The sequence below is a fragment of the Megascapheus bottae genome, chromosome 13 (assembly GCF_031878675.1).
Source record: "Megascapheus bottae isolate mThoBot1 chromosome 13, mThoBot2.hap1, whole genome shotgun sequence".
Classification (NCBI taxonomy): domain Eukaryota; kingdom Metazoa; phylum Chordata; class Mammalia; order Rodentia; family Geomyidae; genus Megascapheus; species Megascapheus bottae.
The window spans coordinates 25,861,783-25,886,348 of record NC_143521.1 but is presented as its reverse complement, the minus strand read 5'-3'; the positions used below and the strand labels follow the sequence as shown (position 1 = coordinate 25,886,348).

Sequence of the window (24,566 nt, the reverse complement as noted above, 5' to 3'; positions counted from 1 at the left end):
GAAATATGTCTACTTTCAAGTTCATATGTCCCTATCTATAATTAAGAAACATAAAAAGAAATCTTCACCTTTGACTTAGAAATAGTTTAATTAGCTTCTTCCTGAGATGGCACTATCTTGCACTTTTTGTAATTTTTGAAAGAGCATATTTTTTTACAATCATTGGAATACAGTGAGAAAATCATTTTTATTATTTTTAGCTCTGTAACATTTCCAGATATTTTAAGAGAGTGGCCTAAATACTTTTTTAAGAATGACACTGTAATAGTAAACTATCTCTGTGGGTCATTTATAATAGTTTTCTTCCATTGATTTGGTAATTATTTAGTACCTATTCAACAGTTTCGATGTCAGCTGTAAGTATTCCTTCAGGCTAGGCTCCAATCTGTGCTAGATGTTTTCAAACCCAGTAGCTTAAGTAATAAATGTTTATGACCTAGTACCATTTTCTGGGGTCAGGAATACAGGAAGCATTTCATTATTTGGTTATGGTACATGGACACTCATAGAGCTACAGTTACTAAGGCAGGCTTTCTGGTCTATGAGAATCATCCTCTAAGAGGCCTTACTCATCTCCTCCATTCTTGCTGATTGCCAGTAGGGGATCTCTATGTTTCATCCCCCCTGGGCCTTTCCATGGAACAGCTTGTGTGCTGCCATGATATGTGAGCTTTGTTATAAAATGTAGTATGATATATAAAACAGAGCATGAAAATATCCTGTGATTTTAATGAACTGCTATGAGAAATCACACACCTATTTATAAAACATTAATTCATTTGAAGCCTATTACTAATCACAGCCCATATTGAAGGGAGAAGAAGGTAAGAATGTAATATATATATATATATATATATATATATATATATACTTTGAAAAGCCATATGATACTGTTTTATATAAAGAATACACACTTGCTTCCTAGGACTTCATATCTGCTGCTGTGCTTTTACTATAGTACAACAATTTATAATGAATTTTTTTCTTAATATACTCTTACGGAACTATGTGTTCAATGTCTTAATATATTTTCACATGGCAATTCATTAAACTCTCTAATTACCTTTGGGTAAAATTTTTAGTCTCTCATATATAATTGTTTTTGACTGAATCATTCATATATAGAAAAAAAATTGTGCTCCCCATCCATCCCAAAATATAATGACAAGTGATTTATTCCATAAAGTGCAAATGTTCCTTGAACTAGTTACACATGCCCTTTGGTCCAATGAGTAATTAGTATATTTCTCCAGTCTCCACTGAACACTTCTGCGATCATCTCCTTTCTCTTACTCTATACTTTATTCCTTGAACTATTTATAGGTTCACAAGGTTCTGTGCAGAGTAACTACATTTTAGGGTTATAGCCTATCAACTATTATACATATCCAGGTAATTCTTAAGCATTAAGTTCAGTATATATACAACAGAATTGATTGTATTATGCAGTGCCCTCCACCAATTAATTGACTGCATGTTCCTTAGTCTTTCCTTGGCCTTCTACTTAGTGTTATTGTGACTCAGTCTCCCCGTAAAAGTTATGTTTTTGTGTACCATCTCTTTCTTTGAAAATTCTCATCTAATACCCGTGGGTTATCCAGCAAATTTTCTGGCTTAGGACTTTATGAGAAATCAGGTGACTCTTGTTTGGCCACCAACTTAAAGCCATTCCTGTTTTGTACTTTTCAAATACATGCTCCTTAGAATTTACACTGTATCAAGTTAAAAGCCACCCAGCAATCTTAACAGTAGAAATGTGATTACAAGGAGAGGCACCCAGGAAAAGAAGGATTTTCACCAAAGAAGGGCTAAAAGTCCTGAAAAGAAGAATGTACGCAGTGATTCTTGAGAAAACAAGCCATCAAGAACTGGAAGCTATTTTCTAAATTAGTAGGTTTTTACTTGATTTCCTTACAGCTAATCCCTGCTTAGAGACACTTTTGATTGGGTGTATGTTTGACATAGAAGCATTTATAAGCTTCCTTAGGTTCTGATCATCTTTAGCAGACATTAGTTTAATTCATGTCCTTTCAGTCAGTCTCCTATCAGTAAGTTGTGCTAATCTGTATTATGATACCAGGAAGTTATCAGAATTCACATCTAATATTTCTCCATTCCATTCTTCAAATATGTATTACACATCTATATGACGAAACTGTGTGTTTCTCATTAAAACACACCTTATGTCATATCATGTTATGTTATGTTAGGTTAGGTTATAGAGAGCCCTGGGTTAAAATACTGTATGGGAGTGAGGGCATTGTAAATTGGGAAGGAGACAAGTGCAGAACAGGTGTTATAATTCATTGCCCCATATTTATGGAATATACTTTCCATAAACTACTTTGCCACCTTGCATTTGAACGATTGACATTTGCTCGTAATTTTTCTTGTAACAAAAACCATTCTGTTAGCAGTGTGATAACTGACTGGTTAAAGCATCTTATATTTAACTTAAGCCTTTTTTTTTTTTTGATTTGCTGGTGAAAACATTTAGTAATCTAATTAAAAGCAATTCAAATAGCTAATTACATAACACTATAGTTTTCAGCAATATATTCTTTCCAACAAAGCACCCATCATTTGTGGAATATAATTTGTCACTGGGTTCCTGAAACAAATGTAATTATATGTTAAATAGAACAAAGTTTCCATCAAACAATTCTGTAACAATATTGTAAAAAACTGAGGATTTGTAGCCTTTAAATTATTCTTATCCATTCAAAATTGCTGAACATAAAATTTAGGGCTGGACATTGTTCTTAGCTTTGAATCGAGCTTGAATGTTTGATTTGGAATGATACTTTTGACAGTGAAGACCAAGATTAAATCTATGTCAGTGTTTTGACAAAATTAACTGATGAGTTTAATCAGGCTAATTGTCTGCTCTGAAAAACAAATGCTTTGACAGTGTGATTTGCTTATGTGGTGTTTCTTTGTTAAATTAACTTGTTTTTAACTTAATTAACTGGTTAAGTCAACATAACATAGCTAGATGAATTTAATATTGGGAAACTTTCTGAAGTGATTTTATTCTTAAATGCCAGTAGCAAATAGGACAATCAACTTGTAATAAGTGTCCAAAATTTGATATACATCATATGAAATCATGACTTTTTTCTTCATTGTGTGAAAAGAAAAATACTTCTGTGATTTTTTTAACAAGGTAAAAATCTCCCAACTAGATTTTTGAATTGAAACATTCTCATTGTTCTGTTATTTCTTTATTTAAAGTTTAAGTACTCTAGTTAAATAAAAAGAGAATCTTAGAATTTAAATGATTTTTTGTTCAAAAAATGTAGAAGCTTTGAATGCTACATTTATTAGAAGTAGTACAGATCCTGTTTCTTTCTTTTGAGAGTGCTCTGCCAAAGTATTGGCTCAACAACACATTTTAGATGTAGCATTGCAAACCATCTTTGAATGATAATAGTTCTCTTTGATCTATGACATGGATTTGCTAGGTGTGTGTGTGTGTGTGTGTGTGTGTGTATGTGTGTGTTGGTGTGTTGAGTAAGGGGGAGAAAGACTAAGATGTCAAAGCCAGTATAGAATCATGGGACTATGACACAAGGGCAAAATGCCCATGTGCATTTGATCATATAAAATAATATTTAACAAAATGAACCCCGGAAAATGAAAGCTAGAGGTGTTTTTTTTAAAAAAAAAAAAAAGAATCATGGGACTATGGTACAATCAAACCTTTTCTAAAATATGTTAGAAATAAGCCAAAAGCCCATTTCTTTCTCATATTTGAAAAGATAGATATGTTTCAAGAAAGAAGTCATATTTTCTCAGTTTTTTTTTGCCAGTCCTGGGCTTGAGCTCAGTGCCTGAGCACTGTCCTTGGACTTTCTCAAGGCTAGACTTCTACCACTTGAGCCTTAGCACCACTTCCGGCTTTTTTCTACGTATGTGGTACCAAGGAATCGAACCCGGGTCTTCATGCATGTTAGGCAAGCACTTTAACCAGTAGGCCAAACTCCCGGCCCCATTTTCTCAGTTTTAAGAGAAACATTAATAATTTTAAAGTTTCACATCTGTACTCATCCTTGTTCTTAACTTTCTGCTTCTTACCTCCCTGTGTGTCTTCTTTTATGTAGCATACTTAAATAAAAGTTTAAAAATAGTTCTCTATGTTTAATTAAGTTCATAGTTTTATTCATGTGTACTTGTGAGTTAATCAACTACAAACCTAAATTTGATCCATCATATATGCTTTCCATTAATTGATTTTGTTGTATAAAAATCCATTGCATTAACAACTGGTAAACACTTCATGTAGATTTCACTTAACAGCTTCTGATGGTAAGTCGCTGAGTTTCACAACAATTTCCATAAGAGGCTGGTAACATTCAGTCTTGGAATAAGAAATGATTAAACTTTAACTGAAAAGGGAGAAAGCTAAATATATATACATATATATACACACACATATATATATATATATATATATATATATATATATAAACCTCTGAATTGAAACAAGCTAGAAGAAACATGAAAGACAGAGATTTGCCTGGGCTTGCTAGGCAATGAACTTCTACAAGAGCAAGATTTGCTTACACAAGTGCACATAATGGGTAAAAAATATAAAAAAAATATTAATTATACAAATGCAATAAAATGTGATACTATTATATATTCCTTAATCATTGATTTGGCAAAATTAAGAAAAAATTATCTAATTTTGAAAAGAAAAGGGCTATTTTTTCTTTATAATCAACTTCTACTAGCAAGATTTGAAATTGTTTCCCCATTTTCCCATCAATTGAAGCTTTCTTGTATACTTTTTATTTAATTATTGACATAATGTAAAGAGGGATTGCAGTTATGTTCATCAAGTAGTAGGTGCCTTACTTCTTTCATGTTGATTGCCCTTCTCATGTTTTTGTGTCCATTTCCACCGCTTACCCTCTCCCAATCATCTTGTTTTCACCCCTTTTCTTTCCCTATTTCAAATAAACAAATAAATATGTAGTATAGTATATACAGTATACCAAGTAACAAAGTCAGATACAGTAGCAACATGAGATTAACCATAAGGGCAAAAAAAAAGGGAAATAACAGTACATTAAGAACAAAAATCACACAAGATAAACCTCTTGTTTCCATATCCTACAGTTCATTACATTTTGAAATATAGCATACTTTATATTACTTTTAAGGCCTTATTGTAAAATAAACATGGATAATCGTATACTTCCCAATATACCATAACCAATAAGTACATATTTATATAATTTATTTATCATATGCAGTTATTTAAAATATCCAAAAACATAGGACAAATTATTATCTTTTTTTTTTTTTTTTTTTTTTGCCAGTCCTTGGCTTGGGCTCAGGGCCTGAGCACTGTCCTTGGACTTTCTCAAGGCTTAGCACACTATCACTTGAGCCTCAGCACCACTTCCAGCTTTTTTCAATGTATGTGGTACCAAGGAATCAAACCCGGGTCTTTGTGCATGCTAGGCAAGCACTCTACCTCTAGGCCAAACTCCCCGCCCCGGACAAATTAATTTTTAAATTATATGTTTATATGCATACTTACTTTAATGCATTATTATAAATAGAATACACATATCCAGAAACAAAAATATTTTCACCATATATTACATTGTTAAATAAAATATACAAGTCATAGTGTAAAGTACTGTAGGATATACTTAAGTTAGATAAAAAGAGGGAAGGAAGGTCTCACATAATATCGTGTGTGTGTGTGTGTGTGTGTGTGTGTGTGTGTGTAGAAAATTTTAGTGGGAAAGTTAACAACAGTTAACCAAAATTATTTGGTACTCAAACAAAAATATTATATTTTAGTTCAACTATAGATCTTGTGCCGTCCCACCCCAAATACTGGAAAGCAAACTCATATGCCGAGCAAACTCATAATAACAGTGCTGTGCTTTCTTCCTTCTTCCTTCAGCCTTCAGCCGTGCCCCGATTCCCATGGCCGTGGTCCGCAGAGAGCTGTCCTGTGAGAGTTACCCTATAGAACTCCGCTGTCCGGGAACCGATGTCATCATGATTGAAAGTGCCAACTACGGGAGGACTGATGACAAAATCTGTGACTCAGACCCGGCTCAAATGGAGAATATCCGATGTTACCTGCCAGATGCCTATAAGATTATGTCTCAAAGGTATGGAGCTTCCAGTATTCGTTTCTTTGCATACATATAAAACTTCACTTGATGTATTGGATTTTCTGGTCCCTTCCTTCGTCTGTCCTCCCTCCTTCACTCCCTCCTTCCGTTCCTCCTTTCCTTCCTTCCTTCCTTCCTTGCTTCCTACCTTGCCCCCTCCTTTCTTTCCTCCCTTACTCTTTTCAAACCAGATATCTGTGCAGGAAAGGCAAGTGTTTTACCCCTTGAGTCACTTCCGAGTCTTACATCACTAAATGGCTGCATTTAGAAATTGCATATAGCACAGGGAAATATTAAAATGTATTACATTATTTAGTAAAACTCATGATATAATCTTCACGCTGTTCAGTAGTGTTTTCTGGGATTGAATTCACTACATAATACAAGTTTCTAAACCTGAAGTGTATATATGAGATTTTCAGAAATAGGATTGTGTGTGTGTGTGTGTGTGTGTGTGATAGAGAGAGAAAGACAGAGACAGAGATAGAGACAGAGAGAATACAGCACACACCTGGGCACTGTATCTGCACTTGTTTGTGTTCAATACTATCTCTCTACCACTTGAGCCACAGTGCTATTTCTGGTTTTTGAGAAGGTAGAGATAAGAGTCTCATGGAGACTTTTCTGCCTGGGCTGGGTTTGAACTGGGATCCTCAGATCTCAGTTTCCTGAGTATCTAGAATTACAGGTGTGAGCCACCAGCTTCCAGGCTGAAATAAGGAAAAATAAGGTAAATGATCATTGAGGAAATATTTGGAATCCATGCTAGAAAAGGTTAAACTTATCTTAAAATTTGGTAAGTGGTGGGTTATAATGTGTTACATATCTTTCTGGGTGTAATAAATAGCTAAAACTGAAATACAATGTTTTGCCTGAAATTTTCATTTTATTCTATAGTGGTGTTGTAATGCTCTCTCAGGAGTGACTTTCTACTATCAGAGAAGAGTAGACCTGACATACATACATACATACATACATACATACATACATACATACATACATACATATATATTCTTTTCTCTTTTGTCTTGGGGTTTGAACTCAGGGCCTAGGTGGTGTCTTTGAGCTTTTTTTTGCTCAAGCACTTGAACCACAGCTTCACCTCCACGGTTTTTGATTAATTGGAAATAAGAGTCTCAGTAAATTTCCTGCTTGGGCCAGCTTTGTACCTTGGTCCTCAAATCTCAGCTTCCTGAATTGCTGGATTACAGGTATCATTCACTGATGCTGGACCAGTTTGTTTTTCAATGTCATCGGAGACATCCAATCTCTTTATTTTGAAAATAACAAAATGCTGTTTGAGGTGTCCTTTGAGGAGGAGATTTTGCTTTCACATGATTAGGTTTGAACTGGAATACAGCCAAAGTAATGACTTCATTAGCCCTTTGGTCTCTGCTAGATTTCCCTTGAAATTGTTTTAATCTTTTCATTGATGCTATTAAGAACATTCAGAATAAGTCCTTAATCTTGTAATTCATGTAGAAAATAGTTAAAATGGATGCTCTAGAACCATGGAATGCATAAGCACAAAAACGTGTGTGGGGGGTGGGGAGTGCAAGTGTTTCTAGCACTCAAGCTGCCTCCTGTAACTAAACCCACCTGGTGGTTTCTTAAGAGTTGTCAGTTAGCTGAACTAATGGGTTAATTCTCAGTGCAAGCAAATTATTCACTTTTATTTGAATTTTGGAGTATGCTAAATTTACTCTTGTCCAAAATAATTGCTTTTGGCTCTTGGAAAAAAAAAAAAAAAGAAATCACTTTCATCTTGTGTGATGGCCAAGACCACCCACATTGCTCCAGAATGAACTTAGTTACAGTGACAGGGCAGCCACTGAATGTTAAATAATGCTAATAATTGCTAGCTGTGGCATGGATATATCTTACTGATAATAATATAGACAGCTTAAATAGATTGATACATTCAAGTTGAAAACATAATTTAGTGCAACCTTTCATCAAGGTCTACACATATTTAAGTATATTTTGTAGGAAGATTATTACTAAAGATAAAAAAACATAATATTACTGAATCTTTGCCTAAACCTAATTTTTAAACAAGCTTTCTAACTTCTTTTAGAAGTCACAGGCATTAAGAGACAATGTGTTTCATGCAGATGTTTGAATACACGTTGCATAAATTAAACTGCATACTGATATGTAAGCTTACTGTGAAAAGTTCCCAATTTGAATTCAAAAGAATATATGACATTTGATTCCTTCATTTTTCTGCAGTAAAATTTTTCAAATTTGATATCTGCTGAGAGGGGCCAATTTTTTCCACTGTTTTCAGGGCTGCATGATCTTAAAGGAAACTTCTTAGTACAGAAAGTATTGATACTTAGCACAAACAAATGAAAATATTATGCAAATTACCAAGTTGGTTTGTCAAATTACATGATCATATGCCATTCTACCACTGCCTCAATCTCTGAAATTCCATATTCTATCATTACCCTACTGAAGGCTTTGTTCAGATGTCAGAACACATTCATGTTAGCCTTCACAGAGTTTACTTAGTTTGTATTCTTCTAGTAAAACATAGCATTAACTACAGCTTTCCTGATCCTATCTTTTATTTATTTATTTATTTATTTATTTATTTATTTATTTATTTATTTATTTCAGTCATGGAGTTGAACTCTGGGCCTGGACACTGTCCCCTGAGTTCTTCAGATCAAGGCTAGTGCTCTGTGAGTTTGAGCCACAGTACCACTTGTGGCTTTCTGAGTTAATTCAAGATAGGGATATCACAGAGTTTTGTGCCTGGGTTGGCTTTGAATCATAATCCTCAGATCTCAGCCTCCTGAGTAGCTAAGATTACAGGCATGAACCACAGGTGCCCAGATTCCTTATCCTACATTAATATTAACAAAACTTCATTATCACACACTGAATTTGTCTAAAGTAATTGTTAACTTTCAGAAGGCAGACTTTCTGTTACTTTAACCTAAAACTAATGTCAATGCATATATGAGTGAATGAATAGCAATTTTACTTTTGGAATCCACTGCAGGTTTCAGATTGTCTTCTTCAGGTTTAATGAAAACAAATGGGCAGCTCACTACAGCAGTTGCTTGGGTTTGATGGACATATAAATCAGGCATGGTCCCTGCCCACAAAACTGTATCTTTTTACAGATGAAATACAAGCAGCAATGTTGTTTGCTCCATATTCCTTTTCACTTCATTTACTTCTAATAAAAAGGCCAAAAGAGTCATGTTCTTCTGGATAAGATCACAGAGTATTTCTGTGGAGAAATACCAGATGTGTTCTTTAGGATGTGGCTGGAATTAGTGACTCTCAGACTAATAATTAGACTGATACTAAGTCTGGAAGTGAAGAAGTACTTAAAAGAAACCCAAAGGAATTTCTTCCTTCTTGTAACCCCTTTAGCCATGTTTATGTTCTCTGATGCATTTTCCAAACATATCAGTATTTGGGTTCAGATATATCTGGCCACAAGTGGCTCATGTCTGTAATGCTAGCTACTCAAGAGCTTGGGATCTGAGGATCAAGGTTCAAAACCAGTGAGGCCACAAAGTGCAAGTGACTCATATCCAGCTAATCATCAGAAAATCAGGATTGAACCTGTTTCTCAAGAGCACTACTCCTGAACTAAAGAGCTCAGCGATAGAGCCCAGGCCCAGAGTTCAAATCCCATGACCAATAGCAAAACTAATAATAATAAATTAAATCAAAAATTTTGTAAAAATACCTGACCATATTTATTATGAATTGGAAAAAAATTCAGAGTAATATGAGAATTTTGAATGCCAAAGTACATTGTCATGAAAACATTTTATTATGATTTAAACTATTATAATGATATACATATACATACATTAAATGTCTTTTGGGCACAGATATGTACATATACATATGTGGATATAATATGCACTCAAATAAGTGCACAATTTAGATGTGCATACTTCCATGTACATATCTAAGCTGTTCATATACCTAAATGAAGAGCTAAGACATGAACATTGCCTGAGAAGAGCCATTTTGTTCTCTGTATCAACCTCAACTTCCTCCCAAGGATAGCTCCTAAGTTGAGTTTATATAAACTTTAATAATTTAAGTAATAGTTTATATAATATGCAGTTGTTCCTTTATTACTTCTTTCACTCAGTGCAATTATTTGTATAATTTCCCTGAAGCCATTTTACATACCATTTATCTCACTCACTTCAAATATAATAAAATTATTTTCTAGTAAATTTACCAAGTGGTAGCTGCCAACAGTTATCATAATAAATCAGTTAGCAAATTTCCCTCACTGCAGTATAGTTCTCTAGAACTATTGCTGTTAATTCTTATTTCCATCTCAGCATATGCTATAATTTAATCTGATTTTTGGTTATATGTTATACTCAATGCATAGATTTAAGCTAAATAAGTGAATATTTGAAATCAAGTTAAAATTACTGGGCTTTTCAGTGGGGATTCTAAAGGGAAATATTGGCAGTTATTCCTGTAAGCATGGGCATAAATGTTTCATTTGCATTTTAATTCTCTTAACAATGATATATGATTTTTAAGTTACTCTAGATAGTAAATATATACAGTGAGAAATTTATTTTGTATTTAAGTGAGAGATTTAAATTTTTGTTATGGATTTCCAAGTGTTTTATCAATATTATATTTTCATGTTATAATCACCTCAGGAACAAGAGTATGAAAAGAGAGAGAGAATCAGTGGAGAAGCCAGAGAGAGAGAGAGAGAGAGAGAGACAGAGACAGAGACAGAGACAGAGACAGAGACAGAGAGACAGAGAGAGAGAGAGAGAGAGGGAGAGAGAGAGAGAGAGACAGAGAGAGACAGAGAGAGAGAGAGACAGAGAGAGAGAGAGAGAGAGAGAGAGAGAGCTGTTTCTCACTTTACTGAGAGTTCTATTTCAGTTTATATCAGAAGCACAGCAGGAGATTTTACAGCTTACAAAAAGATTTTTGGCTTCTGTTTTGTTCATCCCTAGAGAAGTTAAGAAGTCTTCAATAATAATAGAAGGCATATCAGTGGTATAGCCTAGTAGGTATTATTTGGTAACTATGTGTGTACACAAGAGTTATTATTATTATTCATGTATTCTTTTGCTTCTTTGAATAATCCATTACCTTCTATTGTAACAGATAGCAAACAAATCTTCATGTTAGGACACTTTTCTGTTGAACTATGTGATTTGCATTAAAGAAAGACAGGTTTAGAACTTGTAATATATAATGCTTTGCTTCAGGAGTATAATATGCAGGCAGGTTTGTTTACACCAAAATGGAGTAAAAATGAAGTGCCAAGAGAAGTTCGATTCCCAAAGCCCAAATGTACAGAACATGACATTTGAAGCATTTTAGTCATCTTTTTTTTTGTAGTATTTCTGCCTCTTTTGAAATAAATAAATTTTGCTCAACCAACTCAATTGTTTCTAAGTACTCTTTGCTACTAATATTAATTTTGAAAGAAAATTCATGTTATTTATGTCTAGCTCTAAATTTAAAAAAATCACCAAATGATTTGAATGTTTATGACAAGAAAAGGTAGCTCTGTTGACTCACCTATCTTTATTTGTGGAGAAAAGGTTTACCTTTTACTGCATCCATAGTTTAAGAAAAGTTTGTGGAAATTTGGAGTCCATTCCAGGACAGGAGGTCTTCAGATCTGATGAATCTTTGTTGTTGTTGGTGGTGGAGGTTGGGGTGGTCATGGGGCTTGAACTCCAGGCCTGAGCACTGTCTCTGAGCTCTTTAGCTCAAGGCTAGCACTCTACCACTAGAGCCACAGCATCACTTTGGGTTTTCTGGTGGTTAATTGGGGCTAAGAGTCTCATTGGCTTTCCTGTTTTCATGCTCTGTCTGGCATTGAACCATGATCCTCCTCAGATCTCACCCTCTTGAGTAGCTAGTATTATAGGAGTGAGTAAGCCACCTACGCCTGGCTTTTTTTTTTTTTTAATAACACATAGTAAGTTGCCTTGCTTATTACTTTAACATAGGCACTGGTGGACCAAAAGAAATTCTTGGCCAAATATTTGTAGCTTAGCCGAGGACAAGGCAGTATTGACCCTTTTCTTAAAATTTTCTCAGATGTAATTTTTAATATCATAAACACTGATAAATGTAACCCACATAAAATAATTCTTGTGAGGATAATTTAAATTATATTTTTATTTTCTTTGTACAAATAATTTTTCTTGAGGGGCGGGAGTTTGGCCTAGGGGTAGAGTGCTTGCCTCGCATGCATGAAAACCCGGGTTCGATTCCTCTGCACCACATACATAGAAAAAAGCCAGAAGTGATGCTGTGGCTCAAGTGGTAGTGTTAGGGTCCATGATCAAAGGAACGAGTCTGATACAAAAGTGGAATTTGGAAGTTAAGTTAAACAGAGTTTTATTCCACGCCTAGCATCGAGAATCATACTGACCGGTCAGGGCCGCCTCTAAGATGTGAGTGAGAGAGCCACCCCACCTGATGCCTGATCTCACAGGCTACTTTTATAGGCCCCAGCCATGTGGTTGGGTTGGCCATATACAGGTGGCCAATGGAATTCAGCATGGTTGATTGATGGCTGGGGCAACCACTGACACATTTGCTGTTTGAACTGACCTATCATTTTGGTGGGCTTCTGGTGCACTGCTCTGACAACAAAGGAAGGGGAGGGAATTCCCTGGCAGGCCAAGGGGGGTGGGGTGGGGAAGAATTCTGGTAACTCCACCTGGTTTAGCTGCTCTTGTAATCTGAGCTGTTATCAGAGATTCTGCAGCCCCTGCCTCAGGTCAAGTCCTTTGTCATAAAGATGGGAAATGCCTAGAGTGGATGGATTTTGGGGAAGTCAAGAAAGGGGTCCCTTCAGTAGAGCCCTAGCCTTGAGAAAATCCAGAGACAGTGCTCAGGCCCTGAGCTCATGCCCAGGACTGGCAATAATAATAATAATAATAATAATAATAATAATAATAATAATAATTTTTCTTTATAAAGATAATGGTTTCCCTCTTTTGACATAATTAGCATAAACCTTAGACTCTCCTAGCAGAGGTTTACAATAGGGCAAGACCTAGATACATAAGGCCATATAGAGTGAGGCTAAATGAAAGGATCTCCAAGATTTAGAAACAAGAGCCATATAAGGTATGACAGTTGTTCTTAATGTACTATGTTATTTCTCATCTCTTTTGTTGTCCCTTGGTTATCTCATATTGTTACAGTATCTTACCTTGTTATCTGATATATTGTATATATGTTTATATGTTTATTTGAAATAGGAAGGGAAGGAGGGAAAAAAAGATGAGGGGAGGTGTTGGGGAGAGAAATGGGGACAAAAACATGAGAAGGGGTAGCAATGATTGTTAAGTAATGCACCTTCTATCTAATGTAACCCTTCTATTAATTACAATAAAATATATAAAAGTAAAAATATTTCTTCCTAAAAAAACACAAAATCCATGTTAATAAATTCTTTAATTAAAAAAGATAATTTTTTAGGCAGTACTCTCTGACTCATGCCTGTAATCATAGCTACTGAGGAGGCTGAGATCTGAGGTTCACGGTTCAAAGGCAACCTTGACAGGAAAGTCCTTGTTATTCTTATCTCCAATCAACCACCAGAAAACTGGAAGTGGTGCTGTGGCTTAAAGTGGTAAAGTGGTAACCTTGAGATGTAGAGCTCAGGAACAGCACCCTAGCCCAGAGTTCAAGCCCCACGACCAACAATAACAACAACAAAAAAATTTAAAGCAGAAAAACCAATGTTGTAGTACTGCATGATTTCAATTTCTGTGGCTGTAATTTTAAACCAGAGCCTAGATACTTTGTAAAGAGAAAGGTTTAAATTTCTGATCATTTGAAATATTATTTGTCAGAACAAATTATAGAAAATGGAAATATGAGATATTTTTATTATTGTTATTGTTATTATTGTAAGTGGCGATAGTGTTTGTTTTCACATTTAATTTTCAGTCATGGGGTCTGGGCTCTGTCTTTGAGTTCTTTTACTCAAAGCTAGAGCTCTCCCACTTTGAGCATCAGGAGCCACTTCACTTTTCTGGTGGCTAATTAGAAATAAGAGCCGCAGAGATTTTCCTGCCCAGGTTGGCTTTGAATTTCCTTTTTTTTTTTTTAATTATTATTATTTTTTACTGTAATTAGTAAAAGGGTTACATGATATTTGCCAGATAGAAGGTGCATTAATTCACATACATTGATACCCTTTCACATGTCTTGGTACCCATTTCCCTCCCCCCCACACACCCCCCACCCGTCTTGGTTTTCCCCCCTTCCCTATCAAATTTCAAATATCCAAATACAAATAAATTCAATATATCAGATTACAAAGTGAGATACTATAACAATATGAGATAATGGCTTTGAATTTCTATCCTCAGTTGTCTGCCTCCTGAGTAGCTAGGATTACAGATGTGAACTACCAATGCATGGTGTTTGTCCCTTTATTTGTTGGAAGGTAATGGTGGGGTACAGAAAGGGACAGAGGAAGGATAAACAAACACAGTCATACTATTCGGTATACACTATATAAAAAATGAACTATTTAACTAGTGGGCAAGAAGAAGGTGAGAAAACTGGGATAAAGTGAAGGAAGAAGTGACATTATCCTAAAAAGAGCCTTTATGACCATTATAATATCTACAGTCATTTTCTATCCAGACATTCATATATCTTAATCTTTAACTAAAAATAAGAAAAAAACGATTAATAGAAATTTTGTTCTTTTTATTATTTTGTCAATGATTAATAACAAATTTGGGGAGAGAAATGAAATGATAATCCTAGCATATTATTCTGAACTCAAAAATTATTGTTAATATGTACACTGGAAAATATTGTTACATTTTAGCTTATCACTACTTTCACTTTCTTTTGGAAAATGGGTCAATTTTGCGTAGAGAGCTTGACAACTTCTTAAACTTTCATTAATTCTTTTCGGATGGTGGACTCGTGCATGTGGCCATTTTTTTGTGCTGGTTCTGGAACTTTAACTCTGGACTTCATTCTATTTCTTGGCTTTCATACCACAGTTGGCTCTTTATGACTTGTGCTGCACCTCGAAAGCACATAAAACCATTATTATGTGGATTGCCAAACACAGGAGTGCAAAAATCAAAAAGGACTCTAAAAGACAATTAGTTTGATAGTTTTACCTTGGAATTTGTCATTTTTTAAAATGATTTATAAAATATAAGATTCATTTTGAGTACTTTAGTTGCTTTCATACCTTAATATTTTAAACAGCCTTCCTCTACTCAATCTTTATAAATTAAGACAGAAAATGTGTGATAGAAACTATTGAGAAGGTGAATGATATTTAAAAAATATGGATATTCGAAGTTATAGAAAAAAACTTATAAAATAAAAATTATCTCTTGCACCGAAGGGCTACAAATTGGGAACTTGTTAGCAATTGGGGCAGAAAGAGCCCTGATGGAAGCTTAAAGGAATTGGGAACAATGAGTTTTAAGGTACTGGAACTCTGCCTGCAGAGGGATTTAGGTAGTTTGGTAGTTCTCAATAAGAAGATGATAAAGAAAAACTTTCCTTCCTTCCTCTCTCCCTTCCTTCCTTCCTTCCTTCCTTCCTTCCTTCCTTCCTTCCTTCCTCGCTCCCTTCCTTCCTCCCTCCCTCCCTCCCTTTCTTCCTTCCTTCCTTCCTTCCTTGCTTCCTTCCTTCCTTCCTTCCTTCCTTCCTTCCTTCCTTCCTTCCTTCCTGTCTTTCTTTTCCTTTTTTCTTTTGCCAGGTCAGGGGCTTGAACTCATGGTCTAGGCACTGTCCCTGAGCTTCTTTTGCTCAAGGCTACTACTCTACCCCTTGAGCCACACTTCTCTTCCAGCTTTTTCTGTTCATTTGATTCTGCGGAAGCTAACACAGGGCTTCATGCATGTTAGGGAAGCACTGTACCATTAATCCGCATTCCAAGCCAGTTGAAGAAATCTTGAGCCTGGCCCCATGCAACTCTGTTTTTTTTTTTTTTTTTTTTTGTATGAAGATGCCTCTGCATTTTCCTGCTGTGTTCTCACAATGAAAGGACAGAGGTGTTACAGCTTCACTGAGTAGCTTAGGCAGATGTCCTTGAACCTCCCAAACTGGGAAGTAAGTAAACTTGTTTATCTCCATTAATAGCTTGTCCTGGGGTATTTTGTAATGCAAAAAATAATTCTGGAGAATTTCAGTCACAGTGGAAATTTACTAGTAGATTATGAACATAAATTGTTAGTAAATAAATTGGTAACAGTAGATTTGGAGGGAAATACTTTTACAGCGTTAAGAGACTGGTGAAAATTATCTCCTTTTTGCCTCAATTTCTCACCCAGTACTATTGCTTTTAATATACCTAGTTATATATGTGTGACTGGGTAGTAGAGAATTAGGTTTCAAATAAATTTGACTCTTCTTCAATTTTCAGGCATAATGTATGTTGCTTTATATATTTTTTCTTGGTGTCTAAATGATTAAATGCTTAATATATTTAATTTACTTTGTATATTTTTAATATATATTAATATTTAATCATCATAGAGACTAAGATGATTATTTTTAACAAAAGTTTACAGATGAGGAAGAGTTTGGGTTGCATGGAGTTTGACAAACCTTCCTGAAATCATTATATGGTGACATAAATTTTCATATAGAATCTGTTTTGTTATAAAGCCCACTGAGGTGTGTGTGTGTGTGTGTGTGTGTGTGTGTGTGCGCGCGCCTGTGTGTGTGTGTGTTTTAATTTCTTCAAAGGCAATCAAATAATTTTTATTCCCTGAAAAATATTTACCTCTGCCGTGGATTGGGCAACAGAAGTGAAAATTAAATCCACTCCACTGTATAATTGAGTATGTTAGATAATAAGAATAAAGTTTAATGACAATAAACTTAAAACATCATAAGTATTTACCTGTCATTTTTTAAGGAATCTGTCTGTAGTGTAGATTGGCTACTTAGTCCTTTATCTTTAGCTTGAATATTAGTAGCCAAGATATTTTGTATGTAATAAAAAAAGGGAATCTATTTAATTACTATGCTAATGACAATGATACTTACCGACATTTATTTTGTGTTTACTATTTGACCAATAATCTTTCACTGTGGGTAGTTTTTTTTCTCCCCTAGAAAGGCTTGAAAACATGGTATTATCATTCTAAACATGCTGTGGAAACAAAGCATGTAAAACATTTATTTGTTGAAGAACTTATTTTTCAGTGAACACATTGCCTTATTTAAAGGACTTTAGGCATTACTTAAGGTATAAACAAAGTGATAAAATTTTATTTTAAAAACTTTTGAAATGATGAACTTTACTCTTCTCATGCAAAACTCAAGTGTGTGTTAGTGTCTTATTGGTATTTAAATAGAAGTAAACTGAATTTTTATTAATGAAGATTTTGATACAAATCATTTTTTCATGTCAATCTGAAAGGGTACATCCTCTGAACCTTTTTGAAACTTGAACTAATTGAATTTTGTGTAAAATATTTTGGGTAATGAAATGCTTCTTGGGAAAATATACCAGTAGAACACAAGTGACTGCATCACCAATTCTAGCTGTGATTATGAATAATCAATATTTACTGAGAATTTCTCATAACCAGGACAGTGTTGTAAAAACTTAGTAGACATTGTCATTTGAAATGATTTTTCTCTCCTGAAAAATTAGATACAATGCTTCTTTTCACATCTGTACCAAGGGCTGCAATCAGATCAATAAGTACCATCCAAATGTTACATACTATGTAACAAATATGCTACTTTAACTTTATAATGCAGCTCAAAATCTATGCTGACAAGTAAAATCCATTGCTTTGTGAACACTGTCACAAATGACAGTGTAATGAAAGTGACTTGAGAAATGAATCTAAACAGGTAACTAAATGTTCATGTAGTGGTTAGTCTAGTTTAAACATATGATTAGAAATTTTATGAAGCTCATTAAAGTTGTGTTTCTTCCTTCTCTAGGATAAATTTCCAAGAAAAAATCATTCAACTACCATTTTGATTATTATTTTCTTCATTTTAAAAGCAAACTAATAAACAAGGAAAAACAATGAGCCAGACTTATGTCTATACTCTAGCTACACAGAAGTCTGAGACCTGAAAGATCACAATTTGAAGTCAGCCCAGGCAGTAAAATTCATGAGATGTATGTCCAATTAGCCAGTTAAATTCAAGTCTTGAGGCCTGGATAGGTGGGAGTATACCAGTTATAAGCAAGAAACTTGTGCAAGCACAAAGTCCAAAGTTCATACCCTAGTAATGGGAATTTTGAAGTTGGATTATTTTTAACTTTTCATTGCTATTATAATGGTGCTATATAGAGGTATTATAGCTTCATAAGTCAGAAAATGAGTAAATTCCATTTGGAACAATTTAACCCTTCACTTTCTCTTCGTTTTTCCTTCTCATCCTCAGCCACAAGTTGGATTTTTGAATTGTTAACATTTGACATTTCATGTAGACACAATTATCTATCAGATTATTTCTGTAAATACACTGACAATAATGGGGGGATTTTAAGATTTGTATGGTATAGGTAAACAAATTCAACAGATGTCAATTAACATGTAAATTCAAGAGCATGAATGATTCCTTTTTTATTAATGAGAAGATACTAATTTATTTTAATCAGATTTGAACAGAAATATTTATCACATTGTACAGATAGATTTTAGTTGTTCAGTTGCTTTTCCTAACGTGCTGCAGAAGTGAATAGAAATATTTCTTAAATAAAAAAAATATACAAACATACATATATTCATATTGACTTAGAAGAAAAGAGAAAATGTCATTGTAAAAATTATTATTAAATTATAAAACCCAAGGGGGATATTTATTTGTACCATAATGTACTAAAATTTCTACATATTAAATTTATTCTTGGATGGTGTTGTGTTATTATTTTTTTACTAGAACTCAGATTATGCTGACAAAGTGTTTTAATTTGTTTCCCTGAACACTATTTTCCTCTCCCACCCACAAACTTTAATTGACTCCTTTTTGCATCATTATGTATATTGCTAAATTAATGTACCTCATAACTTATTCTGTGTGTTTTGAATCTTCTATCATATGTCCATGTGATAAGCTTAAAGAACTATTATTTTCTAACGTGTTGAAAAATAACTATTACCCTGATATGTGTTAATACGAAAAGAAGGCATTAATTGGAAGTGGTTAAGTTAGTTATCAATTCTGTAGCAGCAAGTTATGTGAATCATGTTTATTTGCAATTAGAATTACCAAGTAGTAAAAGCAAACTATGTTTTTTCATGCATATGTACTGATTTGAATATATAAATATATGTGTTTGTATTTTGGCTCAGAAAAGACTTATGGTCTTTCCAAAAATGCCAGTACTTCTAATTATTAAGGCTGTCAATCTGTGAGAATAAACATTTGGAGCAGATTCCTGGCCTTGTTTGTATGTTGAAGAAGTAATGCTTGGCAGAGAACACACATTTGCAGGGCTATTGCTCTACCAAAGAAGAAAATATATTTCAACATAGCAAAGAGACAAGAAGGAGAGATAGTTGCTATTTAAAAAGAGACTGAATGCAAATTCAAAGGTGCATATTGAGTAAATAAGTGAAAGAGAGACTTTTCAATTATTATTGAGGTGGTTGAATTACTTGGAGCTAATGACTCTATGCTTTCACTATGGGTCATATAAATAACTGTGCATAAGTTATTATTACCAATGAATATAGTCCTGAAGATTTAGTTAGCAAATTCAGTATATTGGTGTTATATAGAAGCCTTTTTCCAATATAGTAGTAAAGATAATAACTAACTTTTATTCCTTTATTTATCAACTTTATTTCTTGGTTAGAATCAATTGGGCTCATGAATCTCATACAAGCTGGATATCTGCCACATCCCAGACTGTTTTGTGTTGTCCAGGAAATATGTGCACTATATTTCTGTCAAGTTATATGTCCTTATTTCTAATGTTATGTAGACCTTCAATTTTTGTCACATTTCTCTCTTTGAACCACCTCATCTGAATTTTTATTATCATATGCCATGCAAATGAAGTCCTTGTCTACAAGGCTCATTATAAAGTTAGAAGTGCCGTTAGACAGAAACAAGTATCCACTCATGTCCACAGCTACAGGATCACTATGTTGAAGTGGCTGTTATTTTAATCAGAGGCAGATGTGATTCCCTCAATGCATCTTGCTGGTAAAAGATGCTATTTTCTGTTTAAGTAATTTTGGTTTGCTTGTGTGATTCAGAAATGTTGAATGAATTGCCACCTTAGAAAAAAATCTGTCTCTATTATGGCTTTGATAAAACATCTCCAAATTTTACAACAAATGAGCAAGCAAAATGCAGAAAACTCACTGCACACACACACACACACACACACACACACACACACAGATTATATTACGTGGAATATACACTTATAAATGCTTTTCTTGTTTTATTTGTTGGTGATTCTTGTATGATCTCTGGGTCTGGAATTGTACTTAAAGTACATATATTTTAACTTTCAAAAATGTAAACAGTTTTTTTATTTGGGAGTTTCACTTCTGGGCATCTGGAATGATTTCTATTAGAGTGGAATTTCTTTTCTAGCATACTCCTTATTCTCCATCCCATGTAATTAATATGCTGCTCTTTTATTCTGAAATTATCTTTTGATTTTTCCTTTCTGATGTACAATTTTAGATCTATCTTCCATCAAATAAATCAAAATCTGGTGGTGCCTTTCCAAGAACCATACTGTATATTTTCTTCACATTGCAAAAAGCAAAACATTTTCAGACCAACTCCCTGGCTTGGAGGTAAGACTGCCTCTGTGCCCAGGTGAAGCCCGTACTGTTACAGGATGGAAAAATGGTCACTCAAGAGAAAAGATATGTTCTTGACTAAAAATGAGAGAATTAGATGCTGGGGAAAGAGAACATTCCTTCTCTTACCCCAATAGCAATTCACTGTTACAGGTGGATAATTGCACAACGGTGTGTGTGAGGTACATCATATTACAAATGTAACCAGGAATATTTATTTCTTCTTCTACAAAGTTTTGTGCAGATACAGTTTCTTCTGAGCTGTGAAAATATAGTCAAATTGATAAAATGACCTTTTATGTTTCCAAATTATGCTTCATGCTTAGTATTAAACAATCAGCTTTCATATATATTTTTTCTCTTCTGTTTAAGTATGGTATTTTGAGCAAGAGATTTTAGAATATGTTTTTGTAGAAAGAGTTTATCCTAGTGAATTTAGTCTAACCAGTGTAATTCCATTCTGATAATATTACTGAAGATATCAGGCAGATCAAGGAAAGGACAAACACCCACACACTGTTTACATGGCTAATTAATGGAGAGAGGATTTTAGAAGGGATTATCATTGAAATCCTTACCCTAACAATTTCACCTCTGTGAAATACATGCTGTAATTTGGAGACCAGTGTTTAAATCCAGCAGATTGAAGTATGAAGTTAAAATAAATAAATAAATAAACCCCAAAGGAAGAGGGTTCAATATCAAATTGGCTAAGGTGAAAATAATAAGAGCTTCGTTTATAATCTGAGTGAAAAACAAAAAAAACAAAAAACAAAACAAAATAAAACAAAAAACCACAAGGCTCTTTCCAGATACGTACTGCTTCTAACTTTTCACACAGGTGTCTCCTCCAGGCTTACAGGCCACCAATATAAAGGGGATGAGATTTCTCCTTTGCTGATGAACACTGACCTCCTCTGTTACAGGATAGAAACCAGAATTATTTAAGTAAATTCTTTTAGATAGTTTTAGGAGCATAGGGATATAATACATGTTATGTCAAAATAGTTCCAAAATAAAAGTTGAACAAGGAATAATGAGTGGTCTTTTGATAAACAGTCTTACTGACAAACTCCTATGTGTGTGTGTGTGTGTGTGTGTGTGTGTGTGAGAGTGTGTGTGTGAGTGCATGTGTGTTATTGTGTGTGCGAATTTCTTTTTCTGTTTTTAAGACACTGAATGCCAGATTCAATTTATTAACAGTTTTCACTCCATCATAGACTCAGAAATTCAGAATCTTAGACTTGGCCAAGCACAAACACATGTCTACGCCTGAGATCAAATGCATCAAGCAAGACAAGTATTATTTCCACAAGACAGCCTTTCACTTTTGAAAGAAAAGACACAAACAAAAGAGAACAAGGATGAGCATCATGTGCTAGTAGCTTTAGTATGGTCTTCCTTCTAGACATTTGGATAAATGCCAAGGAGTGGGAGTGTTGGGTCATAGGAGAGCTCTATGTTTAGTCTTTTAAGGAATCACCATACTGCTTTCTAGAGTGGTTGGACAAGTTTACACTCCCACCAACAGTGAAATAGCGATCCCTCCTGGCCAAATCCCTGCCAGTATCTGTTGTTAGATTCCTGCATCATGGCCATTCTCACTGGAGTGAGGTGGAATCTCAAAGTTGTTTTGATTTACATTTATTTGATGGCCAGATATATCCAGCATTTCTTTACGTGTCTGTAGTCCATTCTTATTTTTTCTTCAGATAAGTTTCTCTTTAAGTCTTTAGCCCACCTTTAATGGGATAGTTGTTTCTTTGAAGAATTTTTTTTTTGAGAGATTCAATTTTTTGAGCATTAGTTACAATAACTAAGATATGGAACCAACACAGACAACCCTCAGTAGATGAATGGATCAAGAATATATGATATTTATACATAATGGAATTCTATGCTGCCATCAGAAAGAATGACAGCACACCATTCATAAGGAAATGGAAAGACTTGGGAAAAATTTGTATCAAGTGAAGTAAGCCAAACCCAAAGGAGCATAGGCTCCATGGTTTCCCTCATTTGTAATAATTGATACCCATCTAGGATTCTCCTAGCAGAGGATCACAATAGCTCAAAAGTTATGTACATTTGGTCATATAGGATGAGACTAAATGAAATGAACTCTAGGATATGTAAACAAGAGGGGTATCTTTGTGATTGTTTTTCTTAATGTCCTAGGTGAAGTTATTTTTTTTTCTCTTTTTCTCCATTATGGTTAATCTCATGTGGTTACTCTAACTTTGTCAGCTGATATATTGTATATATGTTTATTTGTTTATTTGAAATAGGGAAAGAGAGGGAGAAAACAAGTTGATTGGGAGAATGTGGGGGTAGGAAAAAACAGACAAAAACATGAGAAGGGGTAACAAGGTTTGAGAAGTAATGCACTCATTACCTAACAAATGTAACTGTAACCTCTCCATACATTATCCTGACAATTAAAAAAAAGATTGAGAAAAATAAATATTCTGCAGTTTTAATATGCAAGCATTCCAAATACTGGATGTCCTATGCTCCAAAGGAAATGCTACATTCAGAGTGACATTTTATTCTAATTGAAAATAAGTGCCTACTTTTAGTTTGTGACAATTTTCCTTTCAAGTCTATGATGGATTTCCCTTCTCCCTAACATTATTATACTGTGTATAGTATATGGACAGCCCCTTTACCACATACCTGTCAGCAGGAAGAGTTGCCTCCAGGATGTCAATCATAAGATATAAAGCAGCTGATAAGAGAACATGGGCCTTGAAATAGTATGTACCAAATGCTTGATGGTTATTTTACTCTAAACATTTTTTTAAAAGATAAAAAGAAATAGCATCACATTTTCCTTTTGCAGTGAAACAACTAATGGATTGCATGTCAATAATTCTAAGAGTTTAAGAATACAGACTATTGTAAATTAGTTCAGCCACTCTGGAAAGCAGTGTGGAGGTTTCTTAAAGAACTGAAAATTGACCTTCCCTACTATCCCGCCATACCACTTCTTGGCAACTATCCTGAAGATCATAACCCAAGATATGATAAGGATACCTGCTCAGCTATGTTTATCTCTGCACTAGTCACAATAACCAGGTGATGGAAACAATCCAAATGCCCTTCTGCAGATGAATGAATACAGAAAATATAGTATTTACACACAATGGAATTCTATATAGCCAACAGACAAGATAAAATAATGGCTTTTGCAGGGAAATGGATGAATCTAGAGCAAATCATATTGAGTGAGACAAGTTAAAACCAAAGGAACAGAAGGTGCATGGTATCCTTAATATTAGTCTATCAGATCCAAACAGAACAAGAGCAAGGACTCAAAAGTTGCATACCCAATGGTATGGGCATGGTATTGGAAATATAAGCAACAACTACATAGTCATAAAAACTAGGCATAATGTTTTATTACATAGATTATTATGTATCTATGACATACAAACCCTCAGCCTAATTTTCATTATGTTCTGAAATCTGCCAGTGATTGTATATAGAGATTCCCTTCTTGAACTCCTGTTTGTTAAACATATCATTTGAAATTTGATGTAAAAATCAAATTAAAAAATACAAAAAATTAAGGTAATTGAACCATGGTGGAGAAATAATCATATATCTATTATATAATATCAAATAAAAACAATTAAAT

The 24,566-nt window shown here is 34.3% G+C and overlaps 1 protein-coding gene across 15 annotated transcripts in view; it reads left to right on the top strand.

Annotated features, from left to right (window-relative positions):
- The window catches only part of Adgrl3 (adhesion G protein-coupled receptor L3), a 685,889-nt gene that overhangs the window by 325,338 nt on the left and 335,985 nt on the right, over positions 1 to 24,566 (top strand). For all 15 annotated transcript variants that reach the window (XM_090343514.1, XM_090343522.1, XM_090343521.1 and 12 more), the window contains one exon: positions 5,927 to 6,140. In XM_090343514.1, the coding sequence (XP_090199640.1) occupies positions 5,927 to 6,140 (214 nt within the window). The remainder of the gene's footprint in view (positions 1 to 5,926; positions 6,141 to 24,566) is intronic.